The 19921-nt window shown below is 48.0% G+C and overlaps 1 protein-coding gene across 2 annotated transcripts; it reads right to left on the bottom strand.

The window, feature by feature from the left end:
- Positions 1-446: 446 nt before the first annotated feature.
- LOC116951890 (nucleotide sugar transporter SLC35D2-like) lies at positions 447-19353 on the bottom strand. Of its 2 annotated transcripts, XM_032970714.2 has the most exons (12): positions 18861-19353; positions 16023-16056; positions 15025-15111; positions 13978-14045; positions 12532-12603; positions 11110-11178; positions 10089-10191; positions 8560-8652; positions 6791-6858; positions 5744-5822; positions 4618-4700; positions 447-3035 (listed from the first exon to the last, which is right to left on the bottom strand). In XM_032970714.2, the coding sequence occupies exons 1-12, from the start codon at positions 18974-18976 to the stop codon at positions 2966-2968; spliced, it is 942 nt and encodes a 313-aa protein (XP_032826605.1). In that variant the 5' UTR covers positions 18977-19353; the 3' UTR covers positions 447-2965. The 2 variants fall into 2 exon arrangements, with proteins under 2 accessions (XP_032826605.1, XP_075930094.1); XM_076073979.1 differs by lacking the exon at positions 16023-16056 and having other exon boundaries at positions 18861-19352.
- Positions 19354-19921: the final 568 nt, after the last annotated feature.

The raw sequence follows: 19921 nt of genomic DNA on the forward strand, positions 1-19921 counted from the left end.
ATGAGAGAGAGCGTTTGTGTGGTATTTGCCATTCCTCTGTTGAAGGAGCGTGAACGAGAATGGTTTGTGATGTTCCACTTTGTAATGCCCTCCCCCATCATCCGTCTCTGTTCCCACCCCACCACGCATTCTTATAACGTTGCTCAATTAAAGCATCGTGTTTCACTCTTTATCGTTTAGAATCTTTGTTCGTGCTGTTTGTTGCTGCCTTTTTGCAAACAACTTCCGACTAGATTATAAATAAAACGTCTTTGTCTCTGGCTGGCTTCCTGCCCGTCTGGCTGCATCCCGCAGTGTGAAGCCGGGTTCGTAAGCGTGAACTTACCGCATCCCCCACGCACCCTCCACCCCAGCCGTGTCTTCGGTGGAGAGAAAAAAAGTTTTGCTGGCTGGCTGGTTGGCTTGGGGGGGGGATGGACAGTCACGCTCAATCAGATCCAAAACCATTCCCTTAAATACATTTATTTAAAGTGTAGCAACATCACTACACATACACCTCAAAGTCAATCGTAACGTAGACAATTATTTTTTTACGCATGTTTTATATCATGCGACACACATACCCTCACACCTAAGTGTAAATTAAGTTAGCATTGTTTATTTTTGTCACAGTCTTAAGCCCATCTTATAACTTTTGGAATTTTAAGTCAAGTTTCACTGTGCATTTAATAGTCATCTTCGACGTCTGAAGGACTAAATTGGTCAAATATTGAGTCCACTCCGAGTTTTTCAATGTTGGCGAGTGGTGAACTATTTCCATACTCCCTCACCCCCAATATTATCAGTACGGCCAATCAGTGAACTCATAAAACATGTTGTTATGTAGAGTACATATATTGGCAACTACCAATTACCATTCAAAGTTGTCATTGCACTGCAGTCGCTCATCGCGTTACTTTATGACCCAAATCTGCGTCTTCGATTATGACACAGAAAGTTAGTTGTACTTCGTCATAGTCAGTCGCGATTAGGACTTTTGGTTTAGTAGTTCACAGTCATCGTCACGCTCAATGTCATCGCCGACCAAAATGAAAGTAAAAACCCAGTTCATTGGTAATTTCTATCTATAATATCCACAAATGATTAGCATTGCTTCCCCACAAACTCACTCTCCCCATCACGAAAAGGCACGACAGTAGAACAGTGACTGCATGTAAGTGCAAAAGTGAGCACACTTGGTGTGGCTTGATTATACCACGCACGACTCTCCCGGCTATCTACATGGGGTCTACTTAAGGCAATAGCTTCGAATACAAATGGCTACCTTAATTCCTTTTTTTACTTAGCGCTCGCAAACAGCGGTGGGCTCTCCAGATTAATTACGTGAATCGACGAGACCCTTACCGATCATCCGGTGAGGTCAATCGACCACTCGGATACCACGAAAATAGTTTGGAAGGAAATGAATTTTTTTTTAAAAAAATCTCTCCTCCGTTCCCATCATGTGTGCCACTGGAAGGGAGGTGATGGGACAGGGATTGGTGATGCTTAATCATCATCATTAGCCGCGTTATGCTGGGCAAGGCTTTGTGGGGGGATTCCTGGCTACTGAATACGGCACTGGGACGGCTGCCACAGCATTAACCAGTGGTAATGACAAAGCAACCACGTTGGGAAGTGTGGCTTAAGTGTGCAATTTTGTATGTTTTAAAATTGGGATGTTTAGCAATCTTTTATAATTAAAAATAAATGCTTGTGAATAAAAAAAAGTACAACCACGGTCATTGTTATACACATGCACACGTACACCGTCCAATTCTGCATTACAGAAAATATAAAAACCAGATTCTTCACACCCTATATTGTAAATATAACCAATATAACAATCTTGTGTAAAACCCACACACCCAGTTAACCTAGCAACGTCGTCGTGTCAGATTCCTTTATCCCAACAGCAAGTTTCCTGTTTTACACACATTGTAAAAATTGCACGTTTTATTGTTTAAAAGTGTAAAAAAATTCCCCTTGTAACCGTAGATTCCCACCTTTCCTTGACAACAGGTGCCATTAATCTTAATGTGCTATTGAGGGGTTTCAAATAAAGACACCAGTGAATCCAATGATAGATACATAATTAAAAATTAAGTTATATTCCAGGTAAAAGACACCCAAAAAGGTCAAGTATTGCAATGTGACCCAAATATACTCTAAAAAAATCTAGCATGTCACCTTTTTTTAATCCAATGCACCGTTTGATAAAGGCTTTTTATTCCGCGCTAGTTCATGGAGATTGTTTCACCCATACTTCACCACGCTGGTCAGTGCGAGTTCATAGTCATGGCTTAAAGGTCCTGTGGTATAGAGCCGAGTCATTATCCACTGCAAGGTGAAGCAATTCGTTATGCTGGCTGTGCAAAACCCCTCAGCTTTACATGCAAAGATAAGCGTTTGCAAATCCCTGCGCTCCTGAATATACCAAAACGGACGTATTTAAAAAAAAAAAAATCTATATTTCGGCCAGTCACTTCACAAGTTGATTTTAAGATACGACGATTGTGCTGATCGTACGTCCGTCCGCTGTAAACAGTTGTGGGAATTGATCGAGAGGTGTCCTGAAAAACCTGATAACCCACGTAATATATTGATATATATATAATTTGTGCAAGCGAACATATTCTGCCTTCGCTGGAACACTTTACACTTTTGATGGCGTTCGATTGCATTATCTCCCTGTGGACGACCGCGCCAACAAACGGAATTAACTCGCTCGCCCTGCTCTCGACAAAAGCTCGATAAACTTTCTGGACCATGATCTCTTGTGGGTTATCACAATGTTTGCAGGGCAGCCACTCCCCCCCCCCCCCCCCCCCCCTCAGCAAGGTGAGTGCGGACATGCGCACGTGTGAGCGGGGACACGCTCACACGTGACCGTAGCATCACGCGCATGCCCCTTGCACGTACGGACCCTGGCGCTAGCGAGCGGGCGTTGGGGGAGACGCGTGCACGGGCCCTGGCGTCGCCCGGATCAGCCTCCCTGCTTCTCAGTCGGCGACTCCCGGAACGTGAGGAAGGAGTAAAGGACGCCTCCGCTGATGCTACCAAAAAGAAAGAGGAGCAGCATGCATAAATGCAATCGAGAACAAAAATCATGCGTACGCACGAATGCATTATGCGTTGCCTTCCAATACATGGTTGTCGGAATTTTTTTTTAAGGATAATTAAAGGTATTGTAGGGAGCGGTACATCCGTAGGCCGAGATAGGAAAACGGGGATTGGATAGCGACCCTGTCAAGGTCAGGGCATCTTGGCTGGCTGGGCCGGGATACCCTGGGCATGTGCTTTTAGCACCGTTTCACTTTTTTTTTCCCTTAAGCATTAGAAAACTCGTCAGGTCGATTTCCTACAGGGCGAACCCTTAAAAGCAACACAACTTCATTCTCAAGTTTCGCTCATATTGGGTCGTCTTTACAATAATTATCGTGCCCCTCCCCACCACCCCCTCTCCCATTAAAGATGGATTGACACACGGACGTAGTGTTTACAACCTTAATTGGAAAGTGCTTTTAAAGACAAACATCCCTGCATAAGCCTTCATTAGGCCGTTGCGGAGGACAAGTGATGTTAGCAAGCACTTACATTTCGATTTAAAGCTTTTGTGACTGCAAGGATTCATCTTCTTTGGTTCTTTCGGTAAAGTCACGTAGAATGAGAATAAAATAATAAATTGATAAAATAAAATAACACAATAATATTCTCACGACGTTTCGGCCACAACACAAGCGGCCTTCATCAGGTGAAGGGACGAGACTGTCTGGAGGACAGTGCTGGAGTGAAAAAGCCACGCTCAGATCACGACAGCTTAAAGGTCGTGATCTGAGCGTGGCTTTTTCACTCCAGCGCTGTCCTCCAGACAGTCTCGTCCCTTCACCTGATGAAGGCCGCTTGTGTTGTGGCCGAAACGTCGTGAGAATATTATTGTGTTATTTTATTTATCAATTTATTATTTTATTCTCATTCTACGTGACTTTACCGAAAGAACCAAAGAAGATGAAGCACTTACATGTTGCATTGCCCAAGCACCTACCAAATACTATTTGGTTCTTTAGGTAAAGTCACGTAGGTAAACTAATAATAATGAATAAAATAAAATCACGACGTTTCAGAGGCAACACAAGCTTCCTTCATCAGGTGTAAAAAAGGCACAGCAAAACAACTGTGGTGAGAGCTATTTGTGATGAGAGACTGTTATATAGGGTAAGAGGAGGAGTCAGGAAGGACGGGCGTAGGATGGGGGGGGGGGGGTTGGGGTGTGGGTGGAGCCAGGAAGGTAAAGCTGCTGGAAAACATCAGCGCCACGAATGGGGGGGGGGAGGGACGCAGGGCGGGGGAGAGTAGCGGTTAAGGTTTAACATGGTTAATGACATATTTCCAATGATTGCTCAATTTGAATCCACCTTCTCGGTTGAAGTTATGTCTATGTCTGTATATCTGGATGGCCTCATGGACAAACCTTTGGTGGTATCCAGACGGCTTGCAGAGCACCTTGGTCTCGGAAAAGATAATATCATGAGAGCCCACAACATTGTAACAATGATCAGCAACGGCGGAAGAATTCATCCTGCCGTATTTCAAATCTGCCTTGTGCTCGCAGACGCGGACACGGTCAGAAACACCTACCAAATGTTTAGACCCACGAAGTTGGGCCATGAGAAGATGTAGTCACCTCCCACCAGCATGCCGATATAGGCCACCGACACGTTCTGCAGTGGCACACGCAGTAGGGAGTCATAAAAAAAAACCCTCAAAAATACAGCAGAACCCCTCTTAACGACCAGCCCTGTTAACGACTAAACGCTTACGAACGGGCCTCCATAGAGCCCAATGTGTAGTGCATAGTGTAGTGTATAGTGTAGTGTATAGTGTAGTGTATAGTGTAGTGTATTGTGTAGTGTATAGTGTAGTGTATAGTAGTGTAGTGTATAGCAGTGTAGTGTATAGTAGTGTAGAGTAGAACCCCTCTCAACGACCACCCCTGTTAACCAGGGAAGTGCGGTCAGGGGAGGCAGAGCCTCACCTGTCATACTCCAATGAAAATAGCTGTTACGAAAAGTAAAAAAAAGATAATCAAATAAAATCAAATGAAATAAATATTAATATTTTCCCACTGATCTGTGTTATAAATGTCATTTCTGTACGAGTCCCATAATTTTTATAGTCAAAATCGCCAAATTTGCGGAGCTCTGCTGCAAATTCAGGAAGAGACGAGAGGTGAGGCGGCGACGAGCTCAGCCTCCCCTCTGATTGCGCAACCCCTCAGTAACTGGATGGAGCGCGGGAAATAAGCGCGTGCCTGTTACTATCTCAGTATGCCACCAATGTAATGTTTGTAGACCCCTTCATTTCATGTCCTCGCCTTCCATACTCCAGGTAACTTATTTCACGTATGTGTACGAAGATATTTAGGCTCGCTGGTCTCGTCATGACACTGCAATAAAAAAAGCACCTGGGGAGGCAGCTATCACATCTGCCTCACTGAGGGGGACGTATCTAACACGCCCCCCTCAGTGACACGCCCCCCTCAATGAGGCCACGCTCCCTTCAGTGTGTGAATCTGGCTCTGACACTAGCCAGTGCCTCCCCAGTCATTGACCTCACCGCACGTCACTGCTGTTAATGACTAATCGCTTAATGATGGGGCTCCATAGAGCCCAATGTGTTCGCTTACCGACCATTCCCCTGTTAACGACGGGCTGTTGTAGGTACAGTAGATATTAATCAATGCATTGATTAAAATTCAAGAAACCTTCAGGCAGCCGACGATGGTGGTGGTGAGGGCAGAATTGTACTGTGTGCAAAGGATGATGGAGAAGAGCAAGATGAACCTGCGCTCATACACACACATACACAAAAGACAAAGATCCCACATGTAGCCTTCACCAGACTGCTGGGGCAAGTGCTGTTAGCGAGCACCTATGAGCCGTAGTGCAGCGGTTAGCGCGCTGCGCTACGAACCCGGCGACCCGAGTTCGATTCCCGCTTACGGCCAACACCAGTGACGATTATCTGAACCGGTCCTGGGCCTCCCCTAGGTCGACTCAGCCGCAAATGAGTACCTGGTGGATTGTGTAAACACTGCCACTAGGGAGGCAAAGGTGGCCGGGTGTGGTGCTGGCCACCCACCCTCTCGTACGCCGTATCGGCCTCCATAGGTGCTCTCATGCACACACATACACACAAGACAAAGATCCCCCGTGTAGCCTTTACCAGACTGCTGGGGCAAGTGCTGTTAGCGAGTGGCACCTTTGAAGATGGCCATGGCGCACAAGAGGTAGGGGTTGTCGCCAAATACAGCGCTCCGCCACCTTTGCCTCCCCAGTTTTGATGTGTATGTTTGTTGAACTTCTCTCGCACCGCACGTAGCCAACCGTGCTAATCGAAGGGAATCTGAGGTGTTGATGTTGATACACCACAACATTTGATGGTGAATCGACGTAAGGGAAGCCCAGGACTAGTCGAGGCATTCCCCACTGATTTTGGGCACGGCTGGCAGGCAAACCCAGGTCGCCAGGTCTCGTAGCACAGTGTGCTTACCGTGATTGTTAACTGATCAACGTGCACGACTAGAAGAGCTAGCAAGCTGATATTTGGAGTAAACACAGCTTATATTGTAGAAAAATAATGCCTATAACTATAACAATGAATAAAAATTAACTCCAATTTATTATTTTTGGTCCCCCCCCCCCTATTTGGGCCCCTGAAAATATAACGTGTTAACATAACGTGCGAGACTGAACGATTATTACTCTCCGTTTATGCGGCAGGGACCCAGCGTGGCATCGTCCCGACTCACCCCATGAAGCAGGCGAAGGTGAAGTGTACGACGAACCAGGGGTTGCTCCAGCCCTCAAAGTCCAGCGCCTTCGGAGAGAGGGGGGCGGCAGGGAGATGGTGTGGGGGGGGGGGGGAAACACGGGGGAGAGGTACAATACAAATACAATGCCGTTTTATAGAATACCAAATACAGTTGATTATCTATTATCCGGCACTGCGCGATTATCCGGCTTCCAACAGTATTAGGCAGTCCAAGGCTGATCGGGCAAAACCGCTCCAAAGGCTGTAACCAGTCCGGCGTGTCAATTTTTATACGCAGTACGTTATAGAGTAAATACAACTTAAACAATGAAAATACTGCACGCATATAGATTTTTTTTACGACTAATAACTACGGTAATAAAAACAGAAAATATACAAGGCGCGGCGATCCGGAGAAAATTTGCGTTGTGCAATTCGGCGTTCGCATCAGTCCGGCAATCGTCCGGACGTAAGTTGTTGAAACAAGAGCGGAGTAGTACCACGAAAACCACCCCCACGAAGAGTCTTCGAGATTGGAATTGGTAAGTACGGGACAGTAAATACTGCACGGTAACTTTTCACTTTAGGATATTTATAATACACAAAACATATACATGTGATCCGAGAATGTGTAAAAATAAGCTAGTTTTAATAATTATGTGATTATCTGGGGTTTTTGGAAATACGGCACCGCCTTCCCCCTTGAAGCTGTGCCGGATATAATCAATGATCTATGGGAAGATGTAGGCAGGGTTAAGTCCATGGTGCTGAAATTATTACATCACTTGATTATAACAAATGAAACTAATAGTTCCAGTCTTGAAATTTAAGTACAGGCAGTCTCCCGGGTTACGGAAGGGTTAGGAGGTTCTCGAGAAATATCCATAGCCACAATTTTCCGTATGTCGAACAAGTTTTCCCCCAACATCAAGATAAAATCCTATATCCGGAAATACATGTAGCCTCCCCTACCGTTTTCTCTCAGTACCGTATCGCACTGTCGTCCGCTTTCTATCGCTACCCACAATTCAACGAATGGAACATTTACTGCACTGTGTCCAATTGTTTATGAATACCACGAAGCACATAGAACAATTACATAACGCTACAAAAAAAACATTGACCTTAATCCTCGTGAAGCTCAGGAAGGGGGAGTTTTTGTGGTGAAGGTGGCGTCTATGCTCTAAAGCTATCGCTTTACGCTTGCGAGCATGGCCCTGCACTCTTGCAAGCGCCTGGTTGCTTTCCAGTCATTATTGCAATTCGATTATGGGTAATGTTACACTGAAAGTTACGACACTATGTGGCCGGGTACAGTATACTCATGGTAACAATGTAACGGCGTGAGTGCCATACAGTACACCACTGCCTCGGGGAATGTGTGCCCCCGCCTTACGCCTCGCTCCGCTGTATTCATTCGCAACCTCACCGCGCTGCACTATTTTCGCTTACAGTATTTCATTTTTTTAACATGATTTATGGGAGCATTTCCGCAAAGTCGGCTTTCTGTAATTTGTGTCTTCCGTAACCCGGGGGGGACTGCCGACATATTTGTTTGACTGCCACGCAATAAACAATACTCTGTGGGAGGGGATGTAGGAAAATGCTGCCCTCTAATGTGTGGGACAGAGTTAATTTTAAGGGATCTCAAGAGGTAGTTCTGTGACATCTGCTTCTGCAGGCCCCGTTACCGTAACACGAAGGGTGCAGAGACCAAAACCGGGAGAAACTTAGGTAAAGATATAAAAAATAATGAAGGTGCCTCACCAGTTGCAGATCGCCTGTGTACGCGCACGCCAGAGCGGCGGGCACGATCATGAACACGGCGTTGTAGTAGAGTAGGCCGTATTTCCCCAGCTCCTAAACACACAACGACGAGGAAAGTCGATCGGCATGTCGCACGTGGTAGGGGGCAAAGTCTGGTCGGCGTAAACCATCGTCACGCGAACTCCAGTGGTCGTCCCTCACAGCAGTAGCAGCGGCTTTTGGCTGGCCACCGAACAAAGACGGCCACCACATCGCACACTTTCAGAAGCGCTTCTGCGGCCGTCTGCAACGCTCTTCCTTCCAATATTAGAAAGCTACTGGGAGCTATGTAGTTTGAAATATAGCTTGAAAACATATTTCTTGAGAACGACTTTTTGTGTTTAGTTTGTTGTCCTTCCCCTACACCTCCAATTCGCACGATTGGCTACGTACGGTGTAAAAGAAGTTCAACAGAAAGAGAGTATGGTTGGCTACGTACGGTGTGAAATAACTTCAACATACATACATACGGAAGACTCGGCCAAAAATGCCAACAGTGGTGGTGTCGGCATGAGCAGGCAATCGCCGAGCTGCATCTTTACCTTTGTCTAAACATAGCACAGAGAAGTAAACTAAACTAATAAACTATTTTTCATTTTACCAGGTAAGGCCCACTGAGCTATATAGCTCTTTTTCAGAAGCGACCTGGCCACAAATTGAGAGCCCAATTAAGTGGCTTATCACGTGGACATACATCGCAGCCAAATACTCTAAACTTATTTTTCTAAATGTGGAGGGAAAAGCCAGAGGACCCGGAGAAAATCCACGCAACCACAGGGAGCACATGCAAACTCCAAATATGCAGGCGTCAGGGTCGGGATCGAACCCATGACCTCCTGTATATGAGACGAGGTGGTTAACATCTCGCCACCGTGGAGGAAATATAATCACTTGTGGCTTGGTGGCGCCATGCCAGACCGCTCGACTCGCCAGTCGGGTTGGGTGGGAGTAGAGCTGGGATTGAGCCATGAGAGGAGGGGGTGGGGGGTGTTTGATGGGAGGCGAGGTGACAGGCGGTACACGGTGGTGTGGGGTAGCGAGAGGATGAGAGGTGAGAGAAAGGGAGGTGATGTGATCACGCAGTGTTCTTCATTGCAAGGCCCGCGGGCCACTGTGGTTGCTGGTAGCCTTTAGTAGGGCCCCTGGTGGCCTTTAGTACGGCCCCCGACAATACACAAATGTGAAAACATCCCCCATGGTCATCGTGCTGCTGTCAAACCCCAATGGTTTCAAACGTGTGGCGGCCCTCACACTGATGGTGTCTTATCGGTGAAAGTGTGCCGCCCCCCCCCCACTCCCCTCTGACAATTAGTGAAGAACACTGTGATAGGTGGGTACGAGGGGGTGTGGGAAGGTGACGGGAAGTCAGAAACACGACGGGCAGTGAGAGGGGCGGTGAGCGAGAGGTGAGAATGGGTGAGAAGACGTGAGAGGTGGTGCGAGAGCGGTGAGAGACGGCGAAAAGAAGGCGAGCGTTCCGTGTCCGGGACCTGGGAGTCGAGTTTCTGTTTGGTGTAGACGCCGTTTGCGGCGGTGAAAAGGTCGTTGGCCAGGATGAAGGTGTAGCCCACGGGGTCAAACGCCAGGTCAGAGCTTCAGAGGACCGACACACACACACACACACAAAGAAAACAGCCGCCATTCGACACTAAGCTGTGGTGACGTCACCACGGCGCTTGTGCCAGCCTTGGTGCACATTGAGGTCACGCGGAGTGCGGAAGGCTCGCTGGAAGAAGGTCACGGGACAGACCCAGGTGGTGACGTGGGTCGAATGGCTGGAGATCACTGGCAGATGCGCCACCTGTGCTCCTCCCTGTGCCACCTCGCTGCGTTTTTAGCCGCTCGGTGCTCCGCTCGTTGTTGCGACGAGCGTCGTTCCTCCTCCCTCCCGATGTTGTTTGAAGGCAACTGCCTCCAACTGCCCGGTAGCATCCTTCACGAGCCTCTCCACAGGCGTAACAACTGGTGAGTCGTGAGGGTTAGGTGGGCAGCGTCCGATGAGGATCATGTGTCAAAGAGGGATTATTATTGTTATGCGAGTGTCATGTCACCCCGTCCATTAGGATGGGCTGAGCTATTATCAAATTTATTGTTACGCTTGATTACACAGGAAAGCCTCGCCGAGTCTCAAGACTAGGCTAGGCTTTTTTAGGACGGTCATGCCAACTTTTCAGTCGGGGGAAATGTTGCTTGTGCGTGAAATCCTAAATCAAGTAATTTTCAGGTAATTTTCCAGCAATGGGATGTTTTTGCCAGCAATTTATTTAACTATGAGAGGAAACCGGGGAGCCTGGAGCAAACTCATGGACAACAGGGGGAGAACACATACAAATAGCGTGCAGAAAGGCGTCCGAATCGGGAATCGAACCCAGCCCGTTCTTAATGTGAGGCACATATATTGGCACTGCACACCCCTGCTTGCCCGCAGGCCATGAATAAAAAAAACACTGTAGTCTTTGTTCCCATCACAGCTGGCACACATCGTTTGTGGGGTGAAGAGTTGATCCCCACCTGGCGGCGAAGATGGCCCCGCCCATCATCATGGCCACAGTCAACTGGATAGGGAGTGACGTTGTTTTTCTGCGAAATCAAACAAGAGGGAAAGAGGCGCGACCATTGAGAGGGCAGGGGCGCACGAGTCACGAGTCCAGTCCTCCCGCACACAGCGTTGGAGTAAGGGTGGGGGGGGGAAGGGATCAAAAATGGATATTCGCACAGGGCCCAGAACTCTGGAGGGGCCCACAAGATAATACAGTAAAACCTTGGATTGCGAGCATGATTCGTTCCTGAAACGTGTTTGTAATCCAAAGCACTCGTATATCAAAGCACTCGTATATCAGTTGTGATCACGTGATGCTCGGCAGACAAAGCGTATACGTACTACTCGTATTGCAAGACCTCGCTCGTTTATCAAATTAATATTTATTTAAAATTTTTGCTCGTCTTGCAAAACACACGCAGACCAAGTTACTCGCAATCCAAGGTTTTACTGTATATGAAACCCTTTCCCGTTCCGATAGCGCACGTGTACGCCATCAGATTTTCTTCCGATACTGTTCAGATGACGTACACATGTACGGTTTTGGTTTGTTGACGCACACGTACATGTACGTCAACAAACCGGAGGCTCACCACAAGGCGGGAGGGCGTGTGGCACGGTTTGGTGCCAGTTGTCATAGAGTGCGGTCGTGTCGCTACAGCTCTCTGCGGTGGGTACAATGTTTTTAAAAACAGCGGCACTACCCTTCTCTGAATAAAATTAACGCCCAACCACTTGCACGTTCCGAGATCCAGCGATGCACGGGACACCCACCCTGCAAGTTGCAGATGTCTCGGAACAGGAAAGGGTTAACAGTAATAAAAAAATTTGCACACACAGATTCTGTTTCATTTTCCCAGCGTGTGTTCTTCACAGGAGGTTACTTAATTAGCGATAACGTTACCTTGCGATTTAACAAAATGCGATGACGTCACATGTGAAAAAGCTGTCCCCCTATTTGTTATTGATTAAAGCGCGAGCCCGTTACAGACTCGTTCGGTCCGATTTTTTTCTATTTATTTTAAAATGTTTTACCAGGTAAGGCCCACTGAGCTATATATCTCTTTTACAGAAGCGACCTGGCCACAAACGACAGCTCAACGAAGTGGCTTATTACGTGGAAATTCAAAGCAGCCATATACTCTAAAACGCATGTTTCTAAATGTGGAGGGAAAAACTGGAGGAAGTGGAGAAAAATCCACGCGACCATGGGGAGAGAAAGACATGCAAACTCCGAATATACAAGCATCAGGGTTGGGATCAAACCCACAACCTCCTCCATACCAAGCGAGGTAGTTTACATCTCGCCACCACGGTGCCCCAAGTGGTACATTCACGACGCAGCCCTGAGAATTACAAACTTCAAATTTGATTCACGTGCGACAAACGCTCACCCGAGGATGAACATCTCGCCCACCATGGTGAAGAGGATGGAGAATTTCCGCAGCACCGTGAACATTGGGAGGCTGTGCAGGCACACACGACAAATATCCCCCGTGTTAGCAAGCTGCACCTATGAAGAAGGCCGGCATGACACACAAGGAGGGGGGCAGGGTGGCCAGTACCATGCCTTTGTCTCCCGAGTGGCGACGCTTACACACCGCACCCGGTACTCATTTGAGCCTGAGTCGACCTAGGCGAGGCCCAGGATCGGTTCAGATAAACGTCATTGGTGTTGACCTTGAGCGGGAATCAAACTCGGGTCGCCGGGTTCATAGCGCAGCGTACTAAATGCTGCACTACCACTTCCTACTGTGCTAACCACTACTTGCTCACAGCACTGCTGGCTGAATGACCTCAACTCGAGGGAGTTCTAGACAGCTCAGGCTATAGAGGGCATTTCGCATACTTTTCGATGTCGGTCAGACGTCTTACGAAAGGTGGCAAAATACTCATACTTTACCTCATCCACCAAACCTAGTGTGGCCAGGACGACACCTGTTGCCCCCCTTAACATCGTAAATCTTCCTTCAAAAAAATATCCTGAAGAAGATTAGTGCTGGATACAGCAGTCACATTTGCAAATGTGCTTTGTAACTTTGATCGATAGTTTAATGTTAATGTATAATTTTATTGAGGGACTGCTGTGTGGTGTTATCTTGGTGTGGTCTGGGACTGTATTCTTGTTGTTCTCGTTTGTATTGTTTGTAGTTGTAACTTGCTGACCTGCTCATTATGGACATCTGTGAAAAAGATGCTTCATAGCTCATCGGGATTTCTCTTGCATTCTAAATAAAGATTCTGATCCACCTTTGTATCCGCAGTGCTGATGTTGACACACCGCAGCCAATACTAATTTAAAGGCCGATTCAAACTGATGTTCGCTAAAGCTGGGAATCGAACACAGGAGATCTGGATTGCACTACGGGTGCACACTTGCCACTCCAGCAGTGAAACCCTGCCCTCCCCCACTCTCAACCTCCCTAGATTGAACTGCTTTTTGCGGTTTAGTTTGTCGTCCTTGCCCCGAACCTCCGATAAGCACGGTTGGCTACGTACGGTGCGAAAGAAGTTCAACATACATACACACAACGTACATACATACATACAACACGTGTCACGTCCACCGTGCCGGCCCGTTGTTTGAACCGTGCCGGCTAGCCAGCTCCGTGTTTGGCCCGTGCCGGCTAGCCAGCCCTGCGCGTTTGGCCTGTGCCGGCTAGCCAGCCCCGTTTTAGGCCCATGCCGGCTAGCCAGCTCCGTGTTTGGACAGTGCCGGGTAGCCAGCACCGCGTTTGGCCCGTGCCGGCTAGCCAGCCCCATGTTTGGTCCGTGCCGGCTAGCCAGCCCGAGCGAGGATCGCGTCGGTCAGTGTGTGGGTGGAGTGTGACGTGACGCACCTGAGTCTCTTGGTGCTGATGAGGCCGGTGATATGGTTCCCCAGATAGATGAGCGGTAAAGGGAAGATCTGGAACGCAGGAGTGGGGGTCGCGGCTCGGTGAGCAATCGTGGAAAAAACCACATGCAGTCTGACTCGACTCTCCATGTAACAACCGCACGCTCGTTTAAAAAAAACAGTCTGACTCGACCCTATTTATTCTATCTTTATTTTGTATTTACTAGGTAAGGCCCATCGAGCTATATAGCTCTTTTTCATAAGCCACCTGGCCACAAATGATATCTCAACGAAGTGGCTTATAATCACGTGGACCACCACAGGGAGAACATGCAAACTCAAAATATATAGGTGTCAGGGTTGGGATCGAACCCACGACCTCCTCTATACCAGGCGAGGTCGCTAACATCTCGACACCATGACCCTCCATGTAACAACCACACGCTCGGTCAATAAAACATTCACAGACTCGCACAGCATAGCACAAACTCGCTTCGGTGTCACATTCACAGACTATTTAGATGATTTGGCTGGGATAAATTTCCATGTGATAAGCCACTTTGTTGAGCAATAATTTGTGGCTAGGTCGCTTCTGAAAAAGCAGCTTATAGTTCAGTAGGCCTTACCTGGTTAAATAAAAAATAGTTAACTTTTACGTTAAAAAAATTTGATTTGTGTACCATTCCTATACTTTGCAAGAATATCGTGTTTTTGTATTGTTTGTTGTTGTAATTTTCTGGCCATCTGTGAAAAAGATATTTATAGCTCACCGGATTCCTCCAGTATAACTAACAATTCTGATTGATTCTGACTAGCTCAACCTCCCATGGAACGTGCTGGCTACTGTTGTATCAGCTGTTCCAAGCAGCCCCTGCAAACTCTCCCTTCCCATCTGACGTCGCTTGCCGCTGTGGCCAGGCTGCCTTTCAAAGAGCTTCTTGGCTCAATGTGCCTTACCCGAAAAATAAAACTGACCAACTGGAATTGCAATGCATAATTTAGTTTAGTTTAAGAAAAGGCAGATGTGTGACGAGGAAAATAAGAGAGGCACCTTCTTGGGGAGGTTTCTGTCGAAGTATGGGAAGGACACGAGACCACACACCCGTCCAACATGCAGCAGCACCAGCGTCACCAACATCTGCACAACGGAGGTGAAGTGTCAAGTTTATTTCAACCAAAGCGAGATCTCAAGGGACCGGGGTAGAAGTCTCACTCGCACGAGTGATCCGGGTTAACCAAAAAGGAAAAAGCATTGAATAAAAGTTATAGAAATGAAGCAAAATAAAAATTAGAGCAAAAAAAACCCAACTATGTCATAGGAGAAATTGGAAGGTCATCTCACCGGCACCACGCGTTAAGCATCACGCTAAATCAGGGTTCGGCAACCAAAATAACAATGAGCCGTTTTTGTTCAAACTCGAGAAAAAAACAAATCATCCACATTTGACGAGCTGCAACGTACATGAATATACGAGACGGCAGTCCTCAGTAAATAACTGTCACAAAGCAGCCCTTAGGCAAACCGCATTCGGCACCGGAGCCGGAACCTGGCAACCAGTGCTAAACACGTTAAACGCGTGGCATCAGCTGTGCGGCTCCGGTTCTGCGGTGGGAAAAGAAGCCGGCGCTTCCCAAGTCACGCTGGGTCGGCTCGGCATGCTCCAGCACGGCTTGGTTGAGAAGTGAAATTTTTCAAAAGAGATGTGAGATATTAACGATCTCGCGTGGTACACAGGAGGTCGTGGGTTTGACCCCGAGCCTGACGCCTGCTGCTGCTGCTGTATATTTGCGGTTTGCACGTCTTTCCCTGTGGTTGTGTGGATTTTTATCCGGGTCCTCCCGTTTTTTCCTCCACATTTAGAAACATGCGTTTCGAGTATATGGCTGCTATACATTCCCATGTGATAAGCCACTTTGCAGAGCGATCATTTGTGGCCAAGTTGCTTCTGAAAAAGAGCTATATAGCTCAGTGGGCCTTACCTGGGAAAATAAAAACAGAATGTCTGAACCTCAAAGAGTCTCTGGGATGTTTTTGTGAGCGTAAATCACCTGCCCGACGCCCAGGAACAGCGAAGAGGGAAACCTAACAACAACAAAAAGAAAAGTGACTTCAGTGTATTGGTACCACATCACACAGCGACGACAGTACAAGCAGGCAGCCTCAGTAATGCTCACGCATCTCACTCACCCTACTGCCTTCGACCTCCCAAGGCAACCAGTGGGGTTCAGTTGAACCGCTCCTGGTGTGACCAGGGCATGGCGTTGTGTGCCGCTCCCGAACATGGATGGGGCATCGTACGATTGCGCGGCAGCCCCGCTGTGTGAATATGCAGGGAGCAGGAGGCCAATGGCGCACCGTCGTCTCTGGCTGGGAAGTCCATCAAGGTGTGCCGGGCCGACCGGTTACCCTGCACGTGTTGGAGGAGGAGGCTGCCACATGGCTCTGTGGCTACGTGGGCTGACATCCACCTCACGTATAACACTGAGATACGTATGTATTAATTTCATTATTTCTCTGGTGTATCTGGTGCTCTGTGTAAAAGTAACATGTAAAAGCACTCGTTAAATACAATAAAATATCACCCTACTCTACTCCCAACACCCTCCAACTTCTGCCCACTTGTATCACGGTTTCTGTTGAAATCCTCAGTAAAAAAAAAGTTAATCGGGATACATTTGTGAAATATAATTCTGTTCGAATCCCATGGCGCAATGTGCAATTTTGCGTGTATGTTGGACTTCTTTTGCACCGTACATAGCCAACCGTGCTCATCGGAGGTGTGGGGAGACAAAGACCAAACTAGACACAAAAAGCAGTTTAAAAAAATTAGTTTTAAATCTAAATTTTTTATCAAATGTTTTACTCATACCCCACTCAATTTCAGGTAAGCATAACCTATTGACCTATAAAAGAGAAATGCTGCCCGAAACGTCGTCTTAAAAAAAAAATCCCTTTCAAGGGGACTGGATTACTGACGAACGTGTTGCGATTTACGTTCACCCTTTCCCAGTTTTTTCTTCTGATTCATCCCACAGACTCGTGAGATTAATAATCGGGATTAAAAGCTAAAATAAGGCTCCCACAAAACTATGCTGGGAGGGGTGTGGCACAGTTTGGCGCCAGCTATCGTAGAGTGTGGTCGTGTCGCTAGAGTTCTCTGCGATGAGTACAATGTATTTAAAAACTAAGCAATTTTTATTTTACCAGGTAAGTCCCACTGAGCTATGTGGCTCTTTTTCAGAAGCGACCTGGCCACAAACGATAGCTCAACGAAGTCGTGTATCATGCGGAAATTTATAGAAGCCAAATACTCTAAACGTGACCACGGGGAGAGAGAGACATGCACACTCCAAATATACAGGCGTCAAGTTTCGGATGGAACCCACGATCTCCTGTATACCTGGCGAGGTAGATGACAGCCCGCCACCATGGGAACCCCCCACACAATAGTGCTTAAGACTCCCCAAAAAAATGAACGCCGAGCTGATTGCGCGTTCCGAGATCCAGCGGTGCAGGGGGCACCCCACGCCTGTGACTTGCAGACTTCTCCAAAACGGGGAAGGGTTCTCTGTGTGCTTGTTGCAGCATCATCATCTGCAACAGCACATCTGCATCAGAATCTGCAGCATCTGCATCATCATCTGCATCAGCAGCAGCATCTGTAGCAGCAGCTTCTGCAGCATTAGCAGCTGCATAATCAGCAGCTGCATCAGCAGCCGCATAATCAGCAGCCGCATAATCAGCAGCCGCATAATCAGCAGCTGCATAATCAGCAGCCGCATAATCAGCAGCTGCATAATCAGCAGCTGCATAATCAGCAGCCGCATCAGCAGCTGCATAAGCAGCAGCCGCATCTGCTGCATAAGCAGCAGCCGCATCAGCAGCTGCATAAGCAGCAGCCGCATCAGCAGCTGCATAAGCAGCAGCCGCATCTGCTGCATAAGCAGCAGCCGCATCTGCTGCATAAGCAGCAGCCGCATCTGCTGCATAAGCAGCAGCCGCATCTGCTGCATAAGCAGCAGCCGCATCTGCTGCATAAGCAGCAGCCGCATCTGCTGCATAAGCAGCAGCCGCATCTGCTGCATAAGCAGCAGCCGCATCTGCTGCATAAGCAGCAGCCGCATCTGCTGCATAAGCAGCAGCCGCATCTGCTGCATAAGCAGCAGCCGCATCTGCTGCATAAGCAGCAGCCGCATCTGCTGCATAAGCAGCAGCCGCATCTGCTGCATAAGCAGCAGCCGCATCTGCTGCATAAGCAGCAGCCGCATCTGCTGCATAAGCAGCAGCCGCATCTGCTGCATAAGCAGCAGCCGCATCTGCTGCATAAGCAGCAGCCGCATCTGCTGCATAAGCAGCAGCCGCATCTGCTGCATAAGCAGCAGCCGCATCTGCTGCATAAGCAGCAGCCGCATCTGCTGCATAAGCAGCAGCCGCATCTGCTGCATAAGCAGCAGCCGCATCTGCTGCATAAGCAGCAGCCGCATCTGCTGCATAAGCAGCAGCCGCATCTGCTGCATAAGCAGCAGCCGCATCTGCTGCATAAGCAGCAGCCGCATCTGCTGCATAAGCAGCAGCCGCATCTGCTGCATAAGCAGCAGCCGCATCTGCTGCATAAGCAGCAGCCGCATCTGCTGCATCAGCAGCCGCATCTGCTGCATCAGCAGCCGCATCTGCTGCATCAGCAGCCGCATCTGCTGCATCAGCAGCCGCATCTGCTGCGATGTTAAATTTGAATTTGGCGCCAATCGTGGCTTCACGCGCGCTCAGCCAATCAGAGCTCGACGGAACGCACCGCCGTTTCAACGCTTGGGAGCAGCAGCCGCCACCCCCATTCATTGCAGCGGCTGCTGGGGCGGTGAGGGCGCTTGTTTTGTGGCGAGTTTTACCCGTAGCTCGTGAGCACTTGCTTGTTCACGATGACGATGAGGAACGAGCAGAGGCCGTAGAACACGGCGGCGAGCAGCCGCGACACCCAATGCCGCTCGGTGCTCGGAGTCGTCATGTCTACGGCAGCCTCGCCTAGGAAACCCCGCGGGAAGCCTGAGTTAGGCCTCCGGCTGAGGCGACCTCTCGCGCGGTCCCGGCGTTTTTTTTTTCGTTGACTTCGCTACGAAGCCATCGCTCCGAGTCTTGAGAAGGCGGGGATGTTTGGTATTATGCGGAAAGGATAGGTTTCTAAGGGCGTCAAGTCGCGTACACGGACAAAAAAAACGAACTACGCTGTTTGCGGAGAACGCGCAACTGTTGGTGCGAGACGAGGCCCCTTTAAAAACTTCGGGGGCGGGGAATCGATTCGATGTTTATCGATTACTGTAAAATGCGAATCTAATCGATTACCGCGTTAAGATTCGTAAATCGATCGATTCGGCGATTCTGTTGGTCGATTTTCCGTTCACGAATTCTTTCTTCACAAGTTGAAACCTCTCAAAGTTAAATATGAAGCCCTACGTGTGAAACTTGAATATTAAATCTTGATAACTTCGCAACGTAAATTTGTACAAAGAAATGACATTGCTTCATGTGCTTTGGCGAAAGTATTTCCTTGTCCCGACTCCCCTTCTGGTATGAACTTAATTTTTCCATGCAATATTGGTGGAGCTGACCAAACTTTGGTAAATTATTTAGCACGATTGTACATTCTTTCGCTAAACTCACGTAGGTGCAAAATAAAATAAATCACGACGTTTAGTCGTGAAGTTTAGTCGTGATTTATTGGGTTCAGCAGTTTCCACTCCTTGATTATATTTCCGCCTGAGGACGACCGCTGGTGTTGCGATCGAAACGTCGTGATTTTTATTTTATACCTAACTTGGTGACTTTACCGAAAGAACCAAAGAGTACGATAGTACATGTTGTGGCTTGGCTCTCCAACACAATTGTGTGCTGTACTAGTAACGAATTGGCATGTTTAACGATACATTTTTACATCATGGGACCTTCTTTGCCG

Source organism: Petromyzon marinus, chromosome 44 (assembly GCF_048934315.1).
Source record: "Petromyzon marinus isolate PM22_M1 ecotype Great Lakes invasive population chromosome 44, UKy_Petmar_22M1.pri1.0, whole genome shotgun sequence".
Classification (NCBI taxonomy): Eukaryota; Metazoa; Chordata; class Hyperoartia; order Petromyzontiformes; family Petromyzontidae; genus Petromyzon; species Petromyzon marinus.